General features: G+C 40.1%; 1 protein-coding gene across 3 annotated transcripts; it reads right to left on the bottom strand.

Moving 5' to 3' along the window:
* Positions 1-645: 645 nt before the first annotated feature.
* On the bottom strand, positions 646-22,867 carry LOC5572565 (A-kinase anchor protein 17A). 3 transcript variants are annotated; one of them, XM_021855083.1, is made up of 6 exons: positions 22,702-22,867; positions 22,102-22,278; positions 6,531-7,009; positions 5,836-6,093; positions 5,258-5,465; positions 646-2,553 (listed from the first exon to the last, which is right to left on the bottom strand). In XM_021855083.1, exons 2-6 carry the CDS (start codon positions 22,150-22,152, stop codon positions 847-849), a joined length of 2,703 nt encoding a protein of 900 aa, XP_021710775.1. In that variant the 5' UTR covers positions 22,153-22,278; positions 22,702-22,867; the 3' UTR covers positions 646-846. The 3 variants fall into 3 exon arrangements, with proteins under 3 accessions (XP_021710775.1, XP_021710773.1, XP_021710774.1); XM_021855081.1 differs by having other exon boundaries at positions 22,102-22,867; XM_021855082.1 differs by having other exon boundaries at positions 6,531-6,991; positions 22,102-22,867.
* Between the last annotated feature and the right edge of the window lie 3,726 nt (positions 22,868-26,593).

Raw genomic sequence — 26,593 nt, 5'->3', positions numbered from 1 at the left:
GTAGGCTCAAGCGTTACGGCTCAAACAAAAATTTAAAAATTTTCATACAAAAAGCGTTACGAAGGGGGGGGGGAGGGGGTTCAAAAATTTCCAATTTTAGCGTTACGTAATAAATGGACGCCGCCTTAGTCTTCAGCTTGTTAACCCACTTGCATTTCAACGCTTTTCGTCCTACCGGAAGATTGGTTGACTCTTAGCTTCCGTTGTTCATTTGAGACTCTTCTTCCGTCGCTTTTTGCCACGACGTCCGGTCGAAGCATTCCCCGTTATGTTTTTAGCTGATAGAAAGCATGTTATACATATAACACTTCCATATAATTTGAAATAAAAAATAATGATCACATTCAGCAAAAATCGGTTTACCCTTAAGGTGCTCACCTTGTCCCGCCCTACCCTACTTACCGTTGTTGGACATGAAAATGTAGCTACCATTGAGGCCGGAGCCTATTCTTGGCACTTTTGATTTACTACGGCTACAGAGCTCATATTTGGCCATAATATGCGTTGTACTAAAGTGCTTTTTATTTTGCAACGCTTTTCAATGCCAACGTGAATAGCTCTGTACCTTACTCAGCGGAAAGTATGTAGCACAATTATTTTCAAAGCATACAGGTACAGTTTCGTCATTTCCGGATCTTAAATAAATAAGGTTCATTTTTACAGACGCTTTATTCATCATTTTGTTCCTATATAAAAGCTTAGAGCTCGTTTTAGTCTCTAAAGTTAAAACAATTCAGTATTCAACCGAACATAACTACTACTACTTCTAGAAGCGCATATTCAGTTCTGATAAAAATCGCTTCTCTAATTATGTTACTTCATTTCTGCAATAATAGTAATTTGTTTTCATGGGCTACGCTCCCTGGGCTTCCGCTTGGGCGATGACAGCCTGGCACTGTCCACCGATCGGGACTTCCGTTTGCGGTCGGACCGCTCCGAGTGTGATTTGTGCCGACGTCGGTGGCTTCTCTCGCTATCGACATCGTTGTTCCGGACTTCCCTGACCGGTCCGTTGGGAGGTGACTTCGAACGTGATTGCTCCCGGCGATGTTTGTCTCTGGAGCGTTTCTCTTTTGGGGGAGATTTCGATCGAGATGGTTCTTTATTTTTCCTATGTTTCGACGGGGATTTAGAGCGGGACTTGACTCGGGCTGGAGAAGGACTTTTGGAGTACAATTTCGGAGGTGATTTGGGACGCGACTTGGACCTTGTTCGAGAACGCGAAGGTCGCCGGGATGACCGCTTTGAGCTTTTGTGGTTGATATTGTTTTCCCTCGATGTAGTTTCCGAGGTGTTTCCATCGTGGTTATTCTCCTCAGCTTCCTTCAGTAGTCGATCCTCTTCTTCCTGTTGCTTCCTTAGATGTTCGCGAACTTCCTCTTCGATTTCCTTAGCGCTCTTGACAAGCTTGTCCGTTTGAAGCACGATGCGATGCTTCCGGAATGATTCGGGAACAGTTTCATCTTCCGGTTCCTTGGTGTAAGATCTTCGGCGGCGCGATCGATGACGATGGCGAGAACGATGACGGTAATTGGATCGTGATCTCGAGCGAGACTTAGACCTTGAGTTTGATCTGGACTTGGATCTTGAATCTCGTATAGTGGAAGCCAGATGCTTAGCGGTAGGCTTCGACATCTGTACAGGCTTTTTGGATTTTGACTCGGATCGGCGTGTTTTCGATCGAGAACGATCAGACTTTGACCTCGATCGGGATCGTCGCGATCTTGATGATGTCCTTGATCTTGATCGAGACCGAGATGATCGAGATCTGCTGCGCGATCGACGTGATCGGCTACGAGATCGAGAGCGACCACGACTTCTAGAGCGAGATCTTCGTCGACGAGATCGCGATCTTGACCTCGACCTAGATCGAGACCTTGAATATGACCTGGATCTATCTCGATCACGATCATGGTAGTCGTAGTCACCATAACCATCTTCCCTATAGTAGCCACGACCTCGATAGCCGCCTCGGCCACGTGCTCTCGGATATCTTCCACCTCGAGGTGCGCCACGGTACCCACGATAGGCCATTGCACTAGCGTAGTACTCTGCCCTCTGTGCATAGTAAGGGTCATAGGGATATGCATACCCCATAGCGGCCCAATCGAATCCTGGATACATTCCTGGGTAGGCTGCCATAGTGGGCGGAACCGCTGGATATGGCACCGCAGCAGCTGCTGGCTGTGCTTCTTGTGCCGGTTCCTGTTCATCATCGGAATCGACCTCGGAGGATTCATCATCCGAATTATTTTTCTTCTTTTTCTTCTTCTTCGTTCGCGCATCTGCTGGGAAATCGTTCAGTATACTGTCGTCCGAGCTGATAGTATTGATGCTTGGCGAACGAGATCGTGGCGTAGGACTGCGAGCGGAAGTTCCTAGGAAATTCTTCAGCAAATTACCATCCTTGACCTCCTTAACTCTTTGACGCATTTTCTCGATCTCTTTTTGCTGAGCCGCCTTCAGTTTGTCCACCTTTTTGTTTGTAGGAACAGTGGTTTTCTTGGAAGACTGGGCCTTGTTCGTTTTTCCTTCCAATAGAGCTTGCTTGATCTAAAAAAAACGGAATTTAAAATCGAATACTTGGTATACCAAGGTAGGGCTGGTAGCGACTGAGTAATTACAAAATAGTAACTTTAGAAAGCAAAATCCTGTATAAAAAGTATTCCTCAAGAATTCCTAAGAACAATACTCAACAGTTTTTGTTTACAGTATGGCTCTTTATAATGCGGTAAAATCAACAAATGTACATACTGCCCATAAACGCATGTCAGTCCCGTGCTTGCTGGATTTCCTATTCACATGGGACAATTATGCGTTTATGGGCAGCATAGAAGTCGCATAATGAGTAGACCGCAATTTTAACCCTTCAGTCGTCGCGCGGTTTGCCACCGTCAGAACCACAACGCTGATGTTGTGTACGATGAGCGAGGTTTTTTCATCCCTGTTGTACAAAATACAACAACGCGACGACTGAATTGTTAAATCGGTATATCTCAAAATCCAAATTATTTCGAAACATGGAGTCTTCGGTAAAGTTGTTCTGGAATTGGAGGACTATCTAATGATACCCCATTTATTTCGGAATTTGACCGCTAGGTGGCACTAGTAGACATGGAACTTTTACTTTTGTTCTCCAGCTATTTCAGGATCCTGACCATTTAGAAGGATGGCATCTTCGGCAAAGTTGTCCAGTAAGTGAAGAACTATCATTGTTCAAGCTAGTTGATTCAAAATTTTGCCACTAGGCGACGCTAGCGAGCATGAAACGTTTGTTTTGCTGGTACTTCAGGATCCCAACCATTTAGAAATACACCCGATTTTGTTTTTGTACATCCCCCGTACCGTGCAAAAAAAAGTTTTCAGTTCAAAATTTCAAAAACCGTGCAAAAAAAAAGTAACACCATTTCTCGACATTTCATGCAAAAATAAGGTTTTGGCGGAAAAAATGTATGGAAACTTTTTTTGCACGGCCGTGTAAAAAAATCCGTGCAAAAACAGAATCGGGTGTATGGTATTTTCGACAAAATTGATGCATAGCTCAAGGGCCATCATTATTTTAGCTAGTCTCGAACTTCAAGGATTAAAAAAAGAAAGGATATGAGCTACTAAACAACTTTGCCGGAGATGCCATCTTTCTAAGTGGTCAAGCTCCTGAGATCTGCCAAACAAATGTGTCATGCTCACTAGCGTCACCTATTGGCAACATTTAAAATCAACTAACTCGATTAATGATAGCCCTTGAGCCACTGAACAACTTTGCCGAAGACGCCATTTTTCTAAGTAGTCAGGCTCCTGGGATATTCGCAAAACCAAGTGTGTTGTACAAAGTACAAAGCGCGACTACTCGCGTTACAAAAATTCGCGTGACAACCGAAAGATTATGATTATTTTTCCTCACAAACACCAGAGTACAATTTCATCGAAAAATTGGAAAAAGTAACTTTGGACAACATTTTTTTTTGTCAGTAGCAATAGGGATAGTACTGGGACTTTTAAACTACCCTAAGCTCCTTCACTACATTTGCCTTTATAAGCCTCTATTACTTTCATCACACAGACGTTCCTAAGCAATGTTGCTCAAATGGTCACTGTGTACCCTAGCAGCAATCAGCCCTTGCCGTAGTTTTGAAGTCTAGTATTCCAGACTACTATAAAACTATGATAAGACTTGAAATGCTACTAAGGTGGTTGAAGTGAAGAACGAAATAGTTTTATTAAAAGCTCCTCATTCCCCATTTCATTTCATCAGTCACTGTCACATAATTACCACACTTTTGTTTTTGACACTATCACTTATACCACCGATTAACTTCCGTAATACACATCATACATGTATACTTTCCATTTTATCACTTCACTATCACAACTACAATTTTTATCACAATAACGTCACAATACTTTCAGAATTCATTTTTATTACCATTTCCCATCTGTTATCATTAATAAATTATTGAAAGATAATCGAACTACGATTAAGAAAGTTACAGAAAAAATAAAACCATTTCGATAAATTCCATTGCACTTGCTGTCACTTTTATCAAGAATTCAGAGAAATGATTGTAGAATGTATTATAACCATCAATAAACTAGTAGGGTTCATATTATCATTTTTATGTACGTGTTTTAAACAAAACTGTCACAATCACTTCTAATGCCATTTTCTTTCATCACCATACATTTCTTCAAATATCGTTATTAGCACTTACACAATCACTTATTTTATAACGTCGAGTGTAACTTACAGTTTTACCAAACACCCATTCCAATGTTGCATTATAAAACGATTGATCACACGTTAGCTTTGAAACTTAACCACCATTACTGATTAGTACAAAGGATGCTACAGCTCGTATAAACGGACTGAAACATCAACAACCAGCACTAGTTTATAAGTAACTACTGAGCCCTGGCGGTCCCTCCGTTCGAAGAGGACCTGATAATATGCCGAAACATATTAACAGATCCTCCGCCTGAATGCAGCCGTTTCATGATAAATCATGAACCGTTAGAGGTGTGCCAAAGTATTGGGAAGGTGATATGTTTCACAGACGGATATTACTATGGTGCACCTTATACTTTCTTTGGCACCGTCAACCCCTGTGATCTTGGCCAGGGAAAAAAGTAACTTTAGACAACATTATACTTAAAAGAGAGACTTTAAAAACACTCATTGAAAATAGAGACTTGACTTAAAATAGTGACCTCTAAAAACAGACCTGCTACCAGCCCTGTAGGTATCAAAGTAAAGCCTTACCTTCATTCTCTCGAATAATCCATCGATCAATCTAATGCTTTCCAGTTTCCGCTGTGTCTCCATCAGCTTCCGTTCCTCTTGCAGAATCTTCAAACTTATTTCATCTGTTTCTTTCTGACGCAGTTTTTGCAGATGTTTCTCCTTTCGACGTTGCTCCCGTTGCATGCGTTTCAGTTCCTCTGCCTTCCGCTGCTCCTCCTGACGCTTTCTGTGGAATATACAAGTGGCATCCATACAGAACTTTCATCGTTGGCCGAAACCTTCTCAGATTCCTCAAGAACTTCGCACTTTTTTTTCGTTTCATCGCACTTCACTTTTTTGCAGTCGTTAGAATGTGGGTTCTAACAAGAGTCTGCTTAACGGCTGTTGGAAAGAATCTACTGGAAAGGGGAGATCAAAGCAAAGACAATCGAATCTTCCAGATCCGAACCCGGCGCTTTTTGGCGTTCGGGTCGGTGGAAGCTAAGACATCTTTTACTTCAATTGATATTACCATTCAATAGTCGGCCAGTAGCCTAAGGTTAAACTATTGTAGAGAATAAAGAAGCATGAAAACAAAGTATTGGACGGATTCAAACCTCTCGCGATCCTTTTTGGCCTCTTCTTCAGCTACGCGCTTCTTCTCCAGCTCTTCCTTCTCGCGATCGGCTGCAATCAGTCGATTCCGTACCACCTTTCGCTTCTTGATGGAAGAATCGCTCAAGTGTTTGGTCCGATCGAAGTCCACGGCAATGGTAATTGCCAGATTCTTGTCCACCTCCTTATGAACCAGCTTCATCCCTCGGAACTCATCCATCGCTTTTACGAAACCTACGTACTCGCTGAACTGGACATAGCTAGAAGTAGGAAAGTAAACCGTTAGCTCTAAGAGATACCTACTCGATGTGTCTAAAACCGTAATAAACGGAAAAATGATCATCAATTTTTATATGACATGATATCCTAGAATCCTCTCCGATCTGAATAACTTCAAGATTTGGAGTCATTTTCAAGGAATATTCTCTTGTTTGATAACAATTTCGTCAGAAACTAATATTCGACCTACAAGAAATCTGTGCTAGTTTTCGGATTTTCATACAAAGTAGGCTAAAATTGTATGATTGGGTCGAAAATTAGTGCTAGGTCGAATACTGGTGCTTTTCCCCTACGGGAATTTCTATCAAACATTAAAACATTGCTTTCACTTCTCTCGATGAAACGTTTTCAACCTCACGGAGTTCGAAGTGTAGGTGAAGAAGAGATGATCATTCATTTTTGATAGAAACCGACTTACCCTTCAAAGTACATTTCCTGATCGAAGCTAAACTTCTGCATGCCCGACATATGCGCCTTCATCTGTGAACGGTACGGGTCGCAGATAGGAATATCCACGCACCGGACATCGCCGAACTTTTCGAAAATCCGCTTGAAAATGCTTTCACTGGGTTTGGCGTTGTCTTCGTTTTCCATGTGCCTCGGACAGAACCACTTGATCGGCAGGTTGGCAAAGTGGATCGTGTCCGGCCGCTCGCCGGCCTTCATCTCGTCCATGTTCCGAGCATCGCGAAAGAAGGAATCCCAATCGTGACGAGTCGGGAAATCGTCTTTCGCCTCCGATGCTCGCAGTTTCACCGATTCACTGAAGCCCGGCAGCCGGATCGGCCGTCCGTCGAGTCGTCCCAGCACATGACGCAGTTTGCTTCGGTCTTCCAGTTCGCCCTCGAAGCGAATGAATCCAACCGTACTTTTGGAAACCTGTGACAAAGATCGCACCTGTTCAGAATCAATCAATCTGGACCTACATTGCAAATCCGGCTCTACCCCATTTGGCATACGTAATGCTGTTTGTCATACCGCTGTTTGGCATAATTTGAACAATACACGTTTTCATATCTATTATTATTTTTAACTTCGAACTTTTTGATGATCTACTTAAAACAAAATGTAGCGGAACTGGGTGTAAAATGCGCCGTTGGGGTAAAAGGCGCCATCCTTGTTTTGAACGAACGACGTGCTTTGGAACGCTGTTTTTCACCCGAGATAATGGAAAATGTATTGAAATGCTTCTCTATAAATATTTTTAAGTGTTTTCCTGGCAAAAATCGCAAAAAACTTAAAAAAAAAAACATTTTTTGTTGTTTTCGTTGTAATTTTGTTATTTTCTAGGCCATTTTTTAAGCCAATAAACAACAAAACTTTTGCAACTATCTCCGAGAATCGGCTTGTGCATTCCCATAGTTCGCATTACATGCGAAAAAAAGTGTTGAATTTATCCTTAAAAGGCGTATTGAGGAACTTAAACTTTAATCAACTCGTGGGGCAAAACGGCCACTCCTATTTCATAACACTTAAACAGCCGTTTGAATTCAAATTCCAGCAAACGTAATACCAAGCTGTAGTTACGTGTCAATTTGAGCCTTACAAATGCACATTTTTCGAATCAGCATGTCAATACAGTACCAGAACAACGGCCTAACTGACAAATGTAAACAAATTGAGTTTTATTCACCTAACAGTTTATTTGATAAACTACAATCATATAATGCACAACTGTTTCTGAAAAATAACGTTTTTCACGAAATAAGTGAGAAAAACATAAAGGCGCATTTGATATTCTCTTTCGATACGAACTCTGATGTCAATTTCGCCCACCTTCTCCCCCTACGGCAGTGATGGAAAGTGGCGAACGCTTCATCTGAACTGAACAAAAACAAAACCAAACGCTCCCGAGCGTCAGAGCGCTGGCTTACTCGCATCTGTCGACTCCCGAGTAACTGAAGCTAAAAGTGATTCGCGAACGTGTTCGGAGCTGCTCAGAGTCATATTGTGCTTTTGGGAAAAAAGCTGCTTACCCTCCGAGATTTATGGTTTTCAAGGGCTTTTGACTACAAACGAGAAGTTTAATGTCGATATGATGGTTATACAATTAATTTGTCTGTCAAAACCATAATAAATCACACCTTGCTCGGTTATTCGCGAGTAAACGCTCGCGAGCTTGTTGCTACTTCTTTTGACATGTTCTCCCGAGCAGACGGGTGCGGGCTTACTCACACCTAGCCAGATCCCGAGTCTGTGATGTTTGTTATGCGTTGGTATACACTCGTGAGCTGCTTCGTGGTGCGAACTTTTCCAGCACTGCCCTACGGTAACCGGGCGCATTTGCGATTGAGTGTTGCAGCAGGGCGCATTTAAAACTGAGTGTGCAGAAGGTCGATAGTGAAGAAGGTTCGTGTGAAAGAGCGTAGCAAAACGGCGAAGCTGATGATAGATCGTTGCACGCTTGACCTAACCTCGAAACTCCATATAAAAAAAATGTCAACAATTCCAGCAGTGAATGTCAACTCCATATAAAAAAAATCTAAACAATTCCAGCAGTGAGTGTCAAAGAGCAGGACAGTCAATTGAGCGTGATGAAAGAGGGACAGAGAAGGAGAATTTTTCGTGACGTCACCATGCACTCTTCTATAGTCAAACCAGAAGGATGAGGTAGAAAGGCGCAATCGCTGCTGTCAAACTGAAGAAGACGAAAAACCGAGGGGCGCAGCGATCCTCAATTTTGATGAATGGCGCATGATGCTTTTATATTTATTTTAACATGTTGTTCATAATATGAAAATAAATCAAATGGTTTGTTACAAAAGTAATATTGTAATGGATCATACAAAAATGCATCATGCGATTAAATCGATCGGAAACATAATATAGAATTGAAATTATATCCGCTGAACTTCTAACCGATATTACTGACAATGTATTAGTGTTCACATTCGCCCTAATTCTGACTCTGTATTGATGTATACTATAATCTAACAATAACATCTGATCAAACGCCCTTATGTATGCAACGTATTTGCAAGTATTATTGCGCATACGCGCGTGCGAAAGACTGCCGAGATCAGGTGGCGCGTTTCACCCCGCAAAATATAAAAATGCAAATAAGCAAGCATTTCATAAAAATTGATGTACCGTGGTGAATCAAAATCCGGACGGTACCAATATCCGGACACTCTGAATATATTAGTAAATTAAAGTTAGAATTAAGTGACACTATGTTTGGTTTTTATTCCCTCCTTTTGATATTAACCATTCTAATCATTTTACATTAAATTTTAATCTAGTAACCATCGTCATATAATTAATAAAAATAAAAACAAATAATGTGTTCGAGTTGGACGTCTTTTCGTCGCGGCCCAACTCTAACTCAAGTTTGACTATCGGTGAATGCGCATACATCGTTTGATTGGAGAAAAAGTTCATGAAGTGTATTTTTAGAGCAAGTTTAAATCATAAGTGTTTGAGAAAATTTATTTTAATAGTTGTTGAATAATCTGGAAATAAACATTTATTGGTGTGTGCAAAGACTGTCCGGGATTACGAGCCAGTGTTTCAAGATTCGGACATCGTCTAAAAGAGCCACGTTTAACTAGTGTAAGTGAGTTTCAAGCAAGAAAAAATAAGAGAAAACTTGAAAAATAACTATAGGAAGCATAGTGAGTTATCAAAATCCACTTGATAGTGAAATAAATAGTGTATAATTTTAATAATAACAGCTCGAGCCGCGTCGACTGCAGTTCCTGCTACATGCATTTCGGCTCAGGTTATCAAACCACTAATAATTCAGACGTGCTATTCTTTTTGACATTGTAGGGCAAACGCGAACTTAAAGCTTATTCAATATTTATATTTGATTGTGTGTCGATATGGTTTTCATTAAAAATAAACGAATTTTACATGCTACAATACAGATGTCCGGATTTTGATTCAAAAATGTCCGGATTTAAGGACATCGTTTGCATCAGGTGTCCGGATTTATAGACAAGACATGCTCTAATATTTTAATGATTTTCATGTTAAAATCATTGTTTTTACTTAAAAGCTAATCATTTTCGTGAAGATCTTATTTGAAATAATGTCTCAAACAATATTACACTGAGGCTTTTCAAAAACAACAGACTCATATTCGAATTTGAAGATTTGTGTCCACTTAAGCGTCCGGGTATTGATGCATCACGGTATTAACTCCAGAAAAAGGAAATGGATAGCTGTTTCTACTATTTGATAGAAAACATGTTTGTCTATGAGGTAATGAATAAAAAATGCTTATAATAATGTTCTTCATAGCTAAAAACGCTTCCTTCCTTAGAGGGCGCGTTTTATCCCCAGTTACCCTATGTCATCCCCGATTCTCTTTCCCTTCCATTCATGGCTTTATGAACGGCTATAAGATGTTCACAAGCTCGGCTATGCGAATCTCGGTTCATAAATTTTGACCACAGACTTTCCACATAATCGAAGGCAATTCAGACACAATACCAGACGGACAGGCCCAGATAGCCGTAGCGGTAAACGCGCAGCTATTCAGCAAGACCAAGCTGAGGATCGTGGGTTCGAATCCCACCGGTCGAGGATCTTTCCGGATTGAAAATTTTCTCGACTTCCCAGGGCATAGAGTATCTTCGTACCTGCCACACGATATTAGAGTGGTTCAAAAAATCGTTTTTGCTCCACACCGCTCATTCGATTCAAGATCAAATTCTGAGTGTCCTCCCAAAATTTGAGCTCATTCGGATAAAAATTGAGACTGCACAAGCCCTTCAAAGTTTATATGGGAATTACTATGGGAAATGCAAGCAAATCATTCAATTGGTCATAGTGTTTGCCCATGTGCTCTTGGGGATTAGAGTTACGCTGATAATGTAAGATACAACCATCAGCTACAACTTTGACGAAGACTGTTTTCAAACCGGACGGCTCGTTAATTACTTATTGATTTAAATCCAATCGCAAATTCTTCTGTAGTGCTCATTTATCTTCTGAACAGGCAACAATGCTGCATCTGGCGCGAAAGATAGCTCGCATAAATCATGGCTACTATGTTCTACTACATATATCCAGTGATGCCTGCAGATTAGCCCAATTATTGAAGCCAAAGTTTTACAACTCACATAAAAATCAATAACTAATTACTGAGGCATCCGATTTGAAAACGGTCTTCGACAAAGTTATTGCTGATGATTGTATGTTACATTATCAGCGTAGCTCTAATCCCCAAGAGCACATGGGCAAACACTATGACCGATTGAATGATTTGTTTGCATTTCCCATAGTAATTCCCATATAAACTTTGAAGGGCTTGTGCAGTCTCAATTTTCATCTGAATGAGCTCAAATTTTGGGAGGACACTCAGAATTTGATCTTGAATCGAATGAGCGGTGTGGAGCAAAAACGATTTTTTGAACCACTCTAACACGATATACACATGCAAAAAATGGTCATTGGCATAGTAAGCTCTCAGTTAATAACTGTGGAAGTGCTCATAAGAACACTAAGCTGAGAAGCAGGCTCTGTCCCAGTGAAGACGTAACGCCGGAAAGAAGAAGAAGACCAGACGGACAGATAAAGTAAAAAAGAATGATAAAATTTATGTTCGTGTAAGATATCGCTTGAACCATTGGTTCACGTGTTCGACTAATTGCGCTAGTGCTCCGGTAGTAGCCGTTTAGGAATGATACAAAAAAATTTAAAGAAAATAGTAGGTTTTCAGATAGGTTTAGCATTTTTCTTTCGGAGCAGCAATTTAAATCTTTCGAATGATGCATAAAGATTATGTTTAGGGAGATCAAAGTATTTTGGACAGACCGTTACGCATATATAATTTGGCCATTTACGGCAAAATCAAATGGAAGTGGCCAAATTACTAGGTACTTCGGTTCAAACTTGGGTTCAAATAATGACACAAAGCAGGCAGACAAGGAACGGTTGAAATCCACGCAAATAAATTTCTACGATCATATATGGAACTTCTTAGTTCAAATCGCAAGACCCTTGAGGCTTGAATAAATGTTCCATTTAAGCAGATCAACTAAGATCAATACTTTAAAAAACATTTAGCGGTAACTTTATGAAAAAAACGAAGGATTTTACTATATCAAACAACAAGACACGATAAGTAGAAATTGATAAGCGTGGATACCAACAATTTTCTGTTTCTCCGTTTGTGTCATCGTTCTGAACCTCGCATGCAACCGAAGATTTGCACCAAAATTTAAACTGCGGTTGCAATCGAGGTACAAATGGACCGGTTTTCAAACCGGCGTTTGCACCGATGTTCACTTTACACATGTTTGGGTTTGGCCTCAGTTTCGAGCGTTTCAGTTTGCACACGAAAACAAAGTACAAGGAGAGTACGAAACCGCCTGAACCAATGTGTTTGGTGTTCGTTTGGGAAGACTGTTGTACAAGTTACGTTCCTTAGTTGATTTTACCCCAGTAGTATTTTTGGCCTTATAGGCTCTGGTAAAACGATCATTGACACACGAGCCTTAATTTTGTCCCATTTATCCGCCTGCATTCACACAACATGCATGACACTTATTGTACATGGAAAGTAACGAATTGAGCCTCGAAAGGAAAAAAGACGGATACACACTACCCACTGTTTGGCGCTGATCACTGTGTCTCAACACTTGTAACTTGAACGCTATCTCGCTACAAATCAAACATAGACAGGGCTCTCCGATTACGATGTGCCACGAACTGTTACACTCTCCAAATATGGTTCGATCGGCTTATTCGGATCAAAATCCAAACACTGAGTAGCACTTGTCCAAGGTATCAAGCACTTGTCGTTTTTATCGATAATATCTCGCATACTCTGAGATAACGCCCTATAAGCCATTGGTAGCCACGTGTGTTGCTCGTTGTTTCTGAGCAAATGAAAGAATAAGCATCCAAACCAACATAACGGACAGGTAGATAATGAGCCTTTCTTCCCCATAGCGTTGTTAAATAACATGAAAATCCAATCAAATGCTCAGAAACAACGAGCTACACACGTGGCTACCAATGGCTTTCAGGGCGAGATCAGAAGTTATGCGAGAATATACGTTTTATTCCATAGTCCAATCTACTGGTTCATTCACAACCATTAGTACCGACACACATAATAATAATGAAATCCAAACCAATATTGGTTTATTTTTTCAATAATGTTATACCTAATTAGAAGTCATTGAGTATAGTGTTTGGCCCTTTTCGCGTTGTTTGTTCCTGTAGGGGTAGTTGACAAACACAATGTGTACAATGCGGTTATCAAATCATATCGCGAATCCGGTTAGGCGTGAATATGTTATGAATCGCATCACTAAAGGTGACTCTCAGATCTTTACATTATCCCACTAACCCAATATCCTCCCCATGACAACTGTGGAAATACAGAAGATTCTTCGTTCTCTAGTAGCAATGGTTGTCTAACTAACATTCCTTCCCTTCTCCGATGATCGTGAGGACGTGGCCGGCATTGTTATTGACTTTTAAAATATGAGCTCTTGATGTGTGCACATTGAGAATGGTAAACTAATCTCAACCCTCATTCATTTAATCTATGTGCAACTTCGGTTGCTCTGGTCAATCACGGAGTAGCAACTACTAAGTGTACGGTCATCTATGATCATACTCAAGCAATATTATAATTTAAAGAATTCATTGTTCATAAGCATTTCTTGAAATCTACATAAAACATTCAGTAACATTTCAAGAAAGTTTTTGTTAACTGATGGCAGAATTTCCCATTACAATCCTTGCTGCCGCTTTTCAATGGATCTGACACATGAAAACTATGTTAAAATTCACTGAAAACTGTTTTTTGAATTTCTAAAAATCTTTAGGGGAACATGGTCCAATTCGGACCCTGTTCTAATTCGGACCATCAAGTATTTCTCAACATTGGTGCTACTATAAAAATCGTAATATATAAATTGTACCATGTTTCTATTCAGCATCTAGCTCAGATCTAACACAACAAATTTGACCAAATGTGCAAATGTGATCCAAGGGATCATTGAGTTAGCCATGAAATTAGCTTTTACTATGGTTCTCTAACTTGATATCGAGATACCAAATATCGAGTAAGGGAGAGATGACTGTACTAAGCTTTTGCAAGCAACAATAATTAATGAATCTATCTGTGTTATTTTCTCATCGAATCTCTTTAACTCTCTCTTCGAATCAACTAAAACTTCAAAAAATGTGTAAGGTACCGTGGGGCAAGTGGGTAATGGAATTCGCATAGTTGAGTTTCTTCAAATTCTAGAGACTTTAAATTGAAACAAATGAGGTCGTGTATATTTTTTAGCTTGACTCCCACCAAATATAAGCAGCATGCTAAAATTGATTTTTATGAAAAATTGAAGAAAAAAAGACAGAAAAAGTTTTAAAAAAATGTCTTCTTACTTTTCACTTGCCCTAAAAGTGGGGCAAGTGAAAAGTTTACCGTTTTGAACAATAAATTCAAAAACAAACAGTTATATCCACGATTTCTATAAGCTTTAACATTTGTTAAGGCTTCCCAATGAACAATAACATAAGTAATATGTAAACAAAGAAAATGTTATTCTTTTCACTTGAATTTTCTTCTGTTCAGTTATGTTAGTTGAAATATTTCGACAACATTATAACTGCAACATTTCCAATGTTAGTTCTTACATTATAGGACAGCAATTGCATTTCTGCTCTGTATAATTCCCACCGCTCGTTATTTGTTTTTGAGAAAGTCGGATATGGAACTCTTCAATAAAGTATTTAGAAACTTTTAGATGTTTGCTAACGCGATGACAGCTTCATTTACAAGTTTACTCGCTAACTCCATATTTTCATGAAAAGTTTCAGTGTGTTTAATTATTATTATTGTTAACGTTAATATAACTATTTCGAATGTATTTTGTCAAATTAACTAAAACTTCAAAACATGTGAACCTTGTCTTGATATCCTAACCCCGAATGTTACTTAACTCAATAGTCTCCTCAAAATCAAATCAGGAAGAGTTGATTGTACTAAATTTTGAAACGGATTCGAATTTACCTTACGTTCTTCAAATCAAACTACATTTTACTTGAGCTAGTTCAGACTTAAAATATTTATATATATATAGATATTTAAATTTGTCTTCAATTAAGTTCAAAATTTGGTTGGCAAATGGCTGGGCATGGCGTACCATTGGTACCTCGCGTACCTGAAGGAATAAAATAGACCCCTTTGTGCGGTCCTTAGCCTCTTGCCCAGCAACTCCTATCCCTACCTCCTCGCGGTACTGGCCGGGGTACGAGTAACCTTAGGGAAGATCGGGTAACCAACCCCCGGTGGGAACTTTGGTCGTATGCTGACAGGGAAGGGGGGGTTTGCTTTTGCTTCTGCAAACCTTGAGCGTCTGTACTCCATGTTAGGAGCGGCTCACAACAGCGTCTGTTCCCCATGTCAGGGGCGGCTGATCATCGTCCGAGTGCCAGAGAAGGACTCTAAGCTAAACTGCGCACTATGGTCCTCCGAACATTTAGAGGGAATGGTCCTCCGGAAATCTAGGGGGTTGGTGTCAGGCCCTGCAAGCCAGCCGTAAAAAATCAAGCAACGAATAATCAACGAGAGAATACGAACCGGGACAATCGGCGAAGACCACAGCGACGTAAAGGGACTAGCGATTGAAGCTCGGTACGTGGAACTGTAAATCTCTCAACTTCATCGGGAGCACACGCATACTTGCCGACGGATTCGGCATCGTAGCGTTGCAGGAAGTGTGTTGGAAGGGATCAATGGTGCGAACGTTTAGAGGTAACCATACCATCTACCAGAGCTGCGGCAATACACATGAGCTGGGAACAGCTTTTATAGTGATGGGTGATATGCAGAGGCGCGTGATCGGGTGGTGGCCGATCAATGAGAGAATGTGCAAGTTGAGGATCAAAGGCCGGTTCTTCAACTTCAGCATAATAAACGTGCACAGCCCTCACTCCGGAAGCACTGATGATGATAAAGACGCTTTTTACGCGCAGCTTGAACGCGAGTACGACAGTTGCCCAAGCCACGACGTCAAAGTCATCATAGGAGATCTAAACGCCCAGGTTGGCCAGGAGGAGGAATTCAGACCGACGATTGGAAAGTTCAGCGCCCACCGGCTAACGAACGAAAACGGCCTACGACTAATTGATTTTGCCGCCTCCAAGAATATGGCCATTCGTAGCACCTACTTCCAGCACAGCCTTCCGTACCGATACACCTGGAGATCACCACAGCAGACAGAATCGCAAATCGACCACGTTCTGATTGATGGTCGGCACTTCTCCGACATTATCGACGTCAGGACCTATCGTGGCGCTAACATCGACTCCGACCACTATCTGGTGATGGTCAAACTGCGCCCAAAACTCTCCGTCGTTAACAACGTACGGTACCGACGGCCGCCCCGGTATGACCTAGAGCGGCTCAAGCAACCGGATGTCGCAGCGGCATACGCGCAGCAACTCGAGGCTGCATTACCGGAAGAGGGTGAGCTGGACGAAGCCCCTCTTGAGGACTGCTGGAGAACAGTAAAAGCAGCCATCAACGATGCAGCTGAGAGCAACGTCGGGTACGTGGGACGGAGTCGACGGAACGATTGGTTCGACGAGGAGTGCCAGGAGGTTTTGAAGGAGAAGAATGCAGCGCGGGCGGTCATGCTGCAGCAAGGGACCCGGCAGAACGTGGAACGCTATAAACGGAAACGGCTACAGCAGACCCGCCTCTTTCGGGAGAAAAAACGCCACCTGGAGGAGACGGAGTGCGAGGAGATGGAACAGCTGTGCCGGTGTCAAGAAACACGTAAGTTCTATCAGAAACTCAACGCATCCCGCAACGGCTTCGTGCCGCGAGCCGAGATGTGCAGGGATAAGGATGGGAGCATTCTGACCGACGAGCGTGAGGTGATCGAAAGGTGGAAGCAGCACTTCGACGAGCACCTGAATGGTGCTGAGAGCACAGGCAATGAAAGATGGGACAACGGAGGAAATGCCTTCGTCAGTACTGCGGAAGATGGAAACCAACCAGCCCCCACTTTGAGGGAGGTTAAGGATGCCATTCACCAGCTCAAGAACAATAAAGCTGCTGGTAAGGATAGTATCGGAGCTGAACTCATAAAGATGGGTCCGGAAAGGCTGGCCATTTGTCTGCACCGGCTGATAGGCACAATCTGGGAAACAGAACAGCTACCGGAGGAGTGGAAGGAAGGGGTAATCTGCCCCATCTACAAGAAAGGCGACAAGTTAGATTGTGAGAACTTTCGAGCGATCACCATTCTAAATGCGGCCTACAAAGTATTATCCCAGATCATCTTCCGTCGTCTGTCACCCGTAGTAAACGAGTTCGTGGGAAGTTATCAAGCCGGCTTCGTTGACGGCCGATCGACAACGGACCAGATCTTTACTGTACGGCAAATCCTCCAAAAATGTCGTGAATACCAGGTCCCAACGCATCACCTTTCCATCGATTTCAAGGCGGCATACGACAGTATCGACCGCGTAGAGCTATGGAAAATCATGGACGAGAACAGCTTTCCCGGGAAGCTCACGAGACTGATACGAGCGACGATGGAAGGTGTGCAAAATTGTGTGAAAGTTTCAGGCGAACACTCCAGTTCGTTTGGATCCCACCGGGGACTACGACAAGGTGATGGACTTTCGTGTCTGTTGTTCAATATTGCGCTTGAAGGTGTTATGCGGAGAGCCGGGCTTAACAGCCGGGGTACGATTTTTACGAGATCCAGTCAATTTGTTTGCTTCGCGGATGATATGGACATCGTCGGCCGAACATTTGAAAAGGTGGCAGACCTGTACACTCGCCTGAAACGCGAGGCAGCAAAAGTTGGACTGGTGGTGAATGCGGCCAAGACAAAGTACATGCTAGCTGGTGGGGCCGAGCGCGACAGGGCTCGCCTAGGTAGCAGTGTTACGATAGACGGGGATACGTTCGAGGTGGTCGACGAGTTCGTCTACCTTGGATCCTTGATGACGGCTGACAATAACGTTAGCCGTGAAATACGGAGGCGCATCATCAGTGGAAGTCGGGCCTACTATGGCCTCCAGAAGAAGCTGCGGTCAAAAAAGATTCACGCCCGCACCAAATGTACCATGTACAAAACGCTCATAAGGCAGCATCCATTTATTACGTAACGCTAAAATTGGCAACCTTTTGGACCCCCTCCCCCCCGTCCGTAACGCTTTTTGTACGATTTTTTTTAATTTCTGTATGAGTCGTAACGCTTTCGCCTACTCCCCCCCTCCCCATAGAGCGTTACGTAATTTGGGGACGGCGCCTAAGGCCTTTACGGGGATGAAACGTGGACGATGCTCGAAGAGGACTTGCAAGCACTTGGAGTCTTCGAACATTGGGTGCTTAGGACGATCCTTGGCGGTATGCAGGAAAACGGTGTGTGGCGGCGAAGGATGAACCACGAGCTCGCCCAACTCTACGGCGAACCCAGTATCCAGAAGGTGGCTAAAGCTGGAAGGATACGATGGGCAGGGCATGTTGCAAGAATGCCGGACAGCAACCCTGCAAAGATGGTATTCGCATCGGATCCGGTTGGTACAAGAAGGCGTGGAGCGCAGCGAGCTAGGTGGGCGGATCAAGTGCGTATCGATTTGGCGAGCGTGGGGCAGAACCGAGGATGGAGAGATGCGGCCACGAACCGAGTATTGTGGCGTGAAATTGTTGATTCAGTGTTATCTGTGTAGATGTTAACTAAATAAATGAAATGAATAAGTTCAAAATTTTAGTCTTGCTATTACAAAATAGGTAAATAAACTTGATAGCAAACAAGTCGGAGTGTTATTTTGTTGTTGGTGGTCTGGATTAGAATATTAGAATATGGTCCGAATTGAAACAGGGTTGGTCCAATTCGGACCTTCTGAAGAAAGTTCAAACATTTCTAGTCATATTCCGGTTGAAGATAGCAAAAAACTTTCTGAGAGGTAGGTGCGCGCACTGAATAAGGCTTTCACTTAGACATAAACATAAAACTGTTCATGCCTATCGTGGTTAAAAGTTATGGCCTAAAAACTGTTACTAGGTCCGAATGGACCATGTTCCACTAATAAATAACATAAATATTTTACGCTACTTATAAAATTTTTAGCTATATCTCTCACTCTCACAGTGAAAATACTCCTTAGATTCTAGATTATTGAAATTGTCTGCGGTTGCCCAGGCATTTTTCTTTAAAAAAAATATGGCTTACAAATTGTATTCAAGAAAATGAACTAAAATTTCATTTTGATTACACAGTGCAATACACAAAATGTAAACAACATTGTAATAAACCTCGTACGCTTACGCGCACAGGAGTTTAGGAGAAGGCACTGCACACTTGATAGGAGTTGAAATGGTTCTGACTCTATTGAAAAACTAACTTGCATACACCGAGTTTGTAGTAGCCTTAAAAAGTGCTCCGTTCCCACGTAAGCAAACATGTGTATTTATGATGGTTGTTAATTGTTAACTTGTTTTACTTTAGGATACTGTTTTGTGCACGAGTATAGGCGTGTGAAAACGACATCCCTAAAATTACTTGGAAACTATGAAACTGATTTGTCAACATAAAATATTGGCGCATGTAGCCACGCACGCAGGGTAAGATAAAATATTACCGTCACAACATTCTGACTGCAGTTCTTGAAAGTACACAACCATATTAACAAAATCTTATTTAGGTTTTTAAAGATTAGTTCGAAATTTGAAGTTACGCCCTTTTTATTTTTTCAGCTTGATTTTCCTTAATGCGGCTAACATTTGCACGAAATGTTCTTCACATGAAAAGGCACCAGTTTTGTGGACATGTTGTGGCGTTATTCTATTTTTTTCGTAGAGTTTTGGCCCAACAAAGACAGAGTTTTACAGTTTTTGTTTATAAATGCTGCCAAGCCCATCAAAAGCTCATTCAAATTGGGCTAAATTCGTAAAAGCCTACCCAAAAGCAGTGGTTATACAATGTCCACTGAAATTTCTTTGTGAATATGCACTCTACTGACATTATAAAAAAATATTTCGTTCAATAAATCTAATAGTTTCGGCAGATTCATTTGTGGTCATTCTTCTTCTTCTTGGCATTATGTCCCACTGGGACAGAGCCTGCTTCTCAGCTTAGTGTTCTTATGAGCATTTCCACAGTTATTAAGGTGAAACATCTCGGAATCCAAAGATGGCCGGCACAATAGCCGACTTCTCCCCCTACTCACGTTTTCAAAGGCACAAAACTGGAGAAACAGTTGGCAAATGTTCCTGATCTTCTTATTTTAAGCTTTCTGCTAGTGCACAAAGCCAAAATAAAAAGTGCGCTGTTGTGGGATGCTTTCTTCGCGAGATTTGTGCCTTTGAAGTTTTAGTGCAATCTTAGCAGTTGATTCCAAACTGTTTCACCTTAACTGAGAGCTTTCTTTCCCGACGTTGCCATTTTCGCATTTGTATATCGTGTGGCAAAAACGATGATACTCTATAGCGGTTTTCACGCCCGATGGTATGGGTGCCCTAGTGTAAATGTAGTTGTGAACCTTAGAGGAAAACAATATGCACTCTGTCTCCAAAAACACCCAGAAATATATAAGTATAAATTTCTCAAATTGAATAATATTTCCATATGCATTTTGATGAGTCTGGAAAGCGTGTGCAAGTTTCTTTGAGGAAAACAAAAACAAACTGTGTATGACGAGCGTATGCTAGTCTACGTGTGTTCAAATGTCACTAAGCTCTATGCTCAGGGAAGCCAAGGAAATTTCCATTACGAAAAGATCCAGGATCAAACGGAAATCGAACGCAGACACCTTCAGCATGGCTTTGTTTTATAGCCGCGGGCTATAACCGCTCGGCTAAGGAAGGCCCCATTCTTTTCAGTCACTCGTCCCAGAAAAAATATTGCTTAAAATAACTCGGTCTCTGGAATGGATCACCAAATTATAAGTAACATCAATGAAAAGAGTGTGACTCAAGATACTACATGAGAGATCTTTCTTCGAGGTTTCCTATGGCTACGTATATATTCATGAAGATAGAGAATTCTTCAATATTCCAAACCCTGAACTCCGAAGAAACAAACTTGCGAATGATTTTCTTGTAAATTGTTTGCAGGCCACAATGTTTATAACGCTGAAGAGGATGGGTGGATGTTCTCGAAAATGTTACAGCTCATATAAAATTCGAAGAAGTTGCATACAAAAAGTGAGTGGATGTCAAAAATTATCATTTTTGGTATTATGAAATTTGTGAATAAACCCATTGGGGTAGATTTCAACTTATTTCACAGGCCAATTTTTGCTCATCCATACGCAATAGCTGTGCATTAGTTGGAGAGTTTAAAGCCTGTGTATTTTTCGATAACTATAACCAATTTATTTCCTTCATATTTTCAAACAGCCATACCACAAAAATACTGATAGAATTGCTAGCTAAATTTATTCCTATTTAATATTCAAATTTCTGGAGGGACTTCTATCGATTTCTTTGAATAACTGTTGGTTAAAACTCCGGGACAATTTCTGCATGATTTCTGTAGGAATTTGTTAAAATATCTTGAAAGGGTAGCTCGAAGATCCCTTCTATTTTTCCGCTGGAGATTGCTCCGCTCTAGAAATCCCATGAGGAATTAATGTAACAGGTCCTACAATTAAAATAGCCCCGATCTTCGGCTAAAATTTATCCAAATTCCGCCTAAACCCATTTTTGCGATTTTTACCATAATTTCCACCTCAAATTTCTCCTAGAACCTCAAAAAATATGGTAGACATACAATCCATCATACATTGATAATATTCCCCAGAAATGTCAACAGGAATCATTTATTTTCTCAATACTTAGAATTTAAGTAGCTACTACAGGTTTTCTTCCAGTGCTGCTTACCATTTGAAAAAAAAAAAAAAACAATGCTTTTGTTGCAAATAGTGACTTTTTGTGACCAGGTCGAAAATAGTGACCAAGTCACTAAAAAGTAACTTGCTACCTGAGCTGGAAGTGAACATTATGCCAAATAGGGTAGAGCCTGCAAATCCCCCCTAGGATATAGGACACTTACCTTCAGTACCGAGAATTTGTCCGGCAGGATCATCTGACGCATCTTCTCCATGACTTCATAGTTGGAGATGGTTTTGCCAGTGATGGCATTCGGGAGGGCCACGGAAACATTGAACTTGGCCGATGGCTTGAGGTACAGACTATGCGGTAAATACAGCGGCACACAGTCACTGACATCCTGAATCGTTTGTATCATTGTTCACAATTTATAGAATTCAATTTTACACAATTTTAAACCATTTTCCATACAATGTCCAAATCGCCCGAAATCAAATCCCAGCAAATCCCATGAAATAGACAAATAAATTAGAAAACAATTAGCAAACTAATATTCTACACTCCGAAAGTTAATCTCCAAAACAGTTCCTGTAAAAAGTAATCCGTAGCCGCAACTGGATCTCCCGAACGGGACACGGGAAGTCCACTCCTCTCCGAAATGCTTCGCCTCGAACAATGGGGTCGTCGTTTGTTTGCAGCGTTTGTGAGAAGAGGCGTAGACCGAGCCCCAAATATATCCACGGCGGCAGCTCGATTCGCCCTGCGTTCGTTTCAACTAAACACTGCCCAATTCAGCCACTATTCCATATTTTCACTGTTGCACCTTGTAATTATTACGTAGAAGTTGTCGCCACTGGTTTATAACGAGGTTTGCTGCCTCGATTCCGGAATAAAATTCCAATTTTCCAAAAAGGAAACTCTTTCACTGCTGCACACGCACCGTTTTGCTTTTCTTCGCGGCGGAAGATTTTTGACAGAATGCAAACTGGCGACAGTGGGCCGACGAAGGGAATTGAAATTTACTTGGTCATTAAGAAAAATTAGAAACAAATATAGCGTGTGCTAGAATAAGGGCGTAAGTCGCATGATCGATTCTCTCTTCTGTGAATATAGTGGGAATTCGCTCCTTAGAGCTCCGCTACATGGAATGACTCGATGGTTATGGCCGGTACGCTGATCATAAGTACTGTGCAAAAGGATAGGACAAGAAACGGTCAAAGAATGATTCCGGTACCGAAATTATTTACTTGAGCTGTACGCTGCTGATAAGTAGAGCTGATTTCATAACGTCAGTAACGCCTGCCGTACATATCAAATGGAACTGTCACTTTTCCGTAAGGAAATATGTGCCGCTCAATTATTCCGCAAGTAAAAGTGACACTTCGCCCATACTGGATCAGCTGTCAAAATTACTTCGGTAAAAAGGATTTTACTTGAGTATTGTGTATTTCTTTCACTACTGGACTGCGAAGTGTGGCTTCATAAGTGCGAAAATGCGAATAAAAGTGCGAGATTGTATCGAATCATATTGGTGTCTTCAGAGCACTTATTCTTTGGACTGCGATTAATAGAAATGCGCAATACTTTACGTTTCAGGTGCATACTAAACATTAGATCAAGTGTGATACTGGCGGCTCTTTATTGCTACCCCGGCGTGTTGCTGGTTCTAAAATGTAAACAACCATACAATATAAGGGCGTAATCAGTTTTCTCGAAAACATCTATTTTGGGAATTTAGCAGAATTTGCTGATTAAATTGCCAGCAGCACACTACAGTAGCAAGTAACAAACAACTGCTTGCAAACAATAGGTCGTATGAATAATCTGAGCAAAAGCTTTTACTTTACTCAAATCCATCTGTCAAATCATTTTCTTGAGCATTTACTCAAGTTGGTATGATAAAACTGAGCATTTGAGCATTTACTTTTCGAACATCCCAATTCGTATGAATAAAGCGGTAAAAGCTGAGTAAATGCTCAGAAAATCCTGAGTCACCTACTGACCATGCTCAGTTGAAAACAAACAAGCGTGAAAGTTACTTTTAAATTTGTAATAAGGTTTAAAATAGCAGACTGAAAGACTTTTAGAACAAATAGTTGAAATCTGAGTAATTTTTCAAACATCCTGGTGGAATTCCAAGAACAATTGGTCGGTGCTAAGTCACACCGGAGCAAGTTCTGTTGATTGAGTTTAAAAAAGCGTACACATCTCTCAAAATTTCGTTGGAAATATCAAAGTTGATAGAATTGGAATCTTTTTAGAGCCAAAATAGCATATTTTGACTAAAACGCTCAATAATTTTTGGAATAGTCTCTAGGTAAAACGTTTATTTTTTCAAATTCACCTCTTGGAAAAAAAATCATAACGTATGTAGTATATCTAATTGAATCAAAGAAGAAATACTTGAAGAAATTCCTGGTATATTCTTAAAAATAATAAGACCCAGCGCGACGAATTTAAGAGAAATGCGTGAACAATTATTACTAGTTTTACTATGATCGTTTTTTCGCTTAAAGAAAATTCACCACTTAAAACTTTTGATGAAAAAAATAATCGTTGGACATGACTTTTTAAGAAGTTCGTTAATCAAATTTGCTCATAAATTCCATTAAAATTTCATCACTCTTACTTTTTATATATTTTTCTTTCTAATTTGTTTTTAAGAACTGGTCACAATTTTAAGAGCTCAGATAATTTTACAAGAAATTGCTCTACAAATATTTTGAGGCATTTCCTTGAGGATTTCTCATTGAGTTGCTACCTTCTAAGACAACATAACATATCACTTCGTTGATTTATTCAAGAATTTACCCAAGCTTTGCACCTCAGGTTTCTACAATAGTTATTTTTCCAACTTTATATATTAAGACGAGTCCTTCCAGGATTTTTTCGGGATTCCTCCATAAATTCAGCTTAAAATTACCCAAAGGACACATCTTCGAATTTCTCGACATTTAATTAACAATTATGCAACGTACTTATATAATTTTGGCTGAAACCTTCAACCAGTGATTAATTCAACCAGTGCACAATGGTCTGGAAAAAATGAAGTTTGGCCAAAACTATTTTTATCGCCTTAATCGATGAAATATGTAATCTGAATATGTTATTTGGCGTTTTCGATGTTTCAGAAGGGTTATTCACAAATTACGTAACTTAAAAAAAGGATTTTTTAAAATTAAATTTGTTATCAAACTGGGCTGAAAGCACAAATTTTGTTTATATTTGATCGAGTTAGATCAAAATGTGTATGAATAGAGGTTAAATATATTTCAAATAAACTTTGTATGAAAAATATCGTCCAAAAATATGTAAAATATTAAATTATTCAAATAGCTCTAACTTGCAAATCAGCAAATTTCTGCAAAAATTTTAAAGGTTTTTTGTTAGATCTAAGGATGCTTTTTGATGTGCAATATTCGAAATGGCGGCGACATGACGCGACAAGAGATGTTTTTCATGTTCAATATCATCAAAATTACTAAAGTGTAATATTGAATAGTATTAAAACTTCAACCAAATATTTTTTTCCATCCTCATGCTCGATAAAAGTGTTGAACTATAAGCTTTCAGAAAGTGGGTAACTTTGGGGAAATATTGCATTCCTAAACTATAAATTTTGTGCTTTATTTTATTGTTACATTTTTCAATTTTTTGACTTCAGCCGGTTTGCCGTCATAAAAGTCATAGAAATTTAAATTTTAGATAGATTTCAATTGAGGATCATAATAATATAACACATGAGGTATATTTTAAAGGTAGAAAAATAATGAAAATCTCAAAAAAGTTTTTGGTAGTTTTGGCCGCCCCTTTATATGGAGCCCGACCATTGTGCAGTGATTAAAACAAATAGTACAAAAATATATTTAACCAAAAATAAAAACTAAATCGCGATTTGATTTTATTTGTAGTTATTGCTATATATAGTGACTACAAAAAAAAAAATCAAATCGCCTTTAAGCTGTTGTTTTTGGTTAAATATATTTTTGTACCATTTTTTACTAGTTCTCGTAAACTCTTCTATTTCAAGACTCTCCAAGTAACCACAATCATTATAACATTTCACGTATTCTACTACAGTCATCTCTCCCTTACTCGTTATTGAAGGGACCATCGAGTTAGCCATGAAAACCAACTTTTACTATGGTTCTCTAACTCGATATCGAGTAAGGGGGAGTCAACTGTACATATCAACAAAACTGATGCGACATTGCTTTTATTCGACAAATGACAAGAGCTTTCAGGCAATGGAGCATTAATGCTATTGCTTGTAATATTACAAAATAAAAACCTGATGGAATTATTATTATATTAACGTAGAAATTTGTTTAAAGAAATCATTGAAAGTATTCTTAAATTATTTCAAGAGCAATTACTACGAAAATTGTGAATATAACTTAATCAAAATTCCTCAAGATAACATTGGAAGAACTTCTACCGAAGGCTCTCTAAATAAATTCTGGTGATATCTTTGAAGGTTTTCTATTTTTCAGTGGATAGATTAGTGCAAAAATCTCTAAAATGAATCCTGGAGATTTTCTTAGAATAATTTTTTCACCAAACCTCGAAGAAACTCTTCGAAAATATGGTAGAAAATTTTAAGCATATGATTAGTTGAATTTTAGAATATTTGGAAAAATCATTGTACTTTTTGAGAAGCCCTAAATAAATACTGTAACATTTGGAAAAATGTTCTAATGTAGTAATTGTTTGTC

Source organism: Aedes aegypti, chromosome 3 (assembly GCF_002204515.2).
Source record: "Aedes aegypti strain LVP_AGWG chromosome 3, AaegL5.0 Primary Assembly, whole genome shotgun sequence".
NCBI classification, from domain to species: Eukaryota; Metazoa; Arthropoda; class Insecta; order Diptera; family Culicidae; genus Aedes; species Aedes aegypti.
This window is presented reverse-complemented; position numbering and strand designations above follow the sequence as displayed.

What these genes read in the sequence shown, in the direction of transcription:
- LOC5572565 (XM_021855081.1), bottom strand. Translation starts at nt 22,296, where the DNA reads ATGATACAAACGATTCAGGATGTCAGTGACTGTGTGCCGCTGTATTTA. An exon ending in CAGGAAATGTACTTTGAAGG is followed by an intron (nt 6,094 to 6,530) that starts GTAAGTCGGTTT and finishes TCCTACTTCTAG; the next exon opens with CTATGTCCAGTTCAGCGAGT. An exon ending in GATTATTCGAGAGAATGAAG is followed by an intron (nt 2,554 to 5,257) that starts GTAAGGCTTTAC and finishes CGTTTTTTTTAG; the next exon opens with ATCAAGCAAGCTCTATTGGA.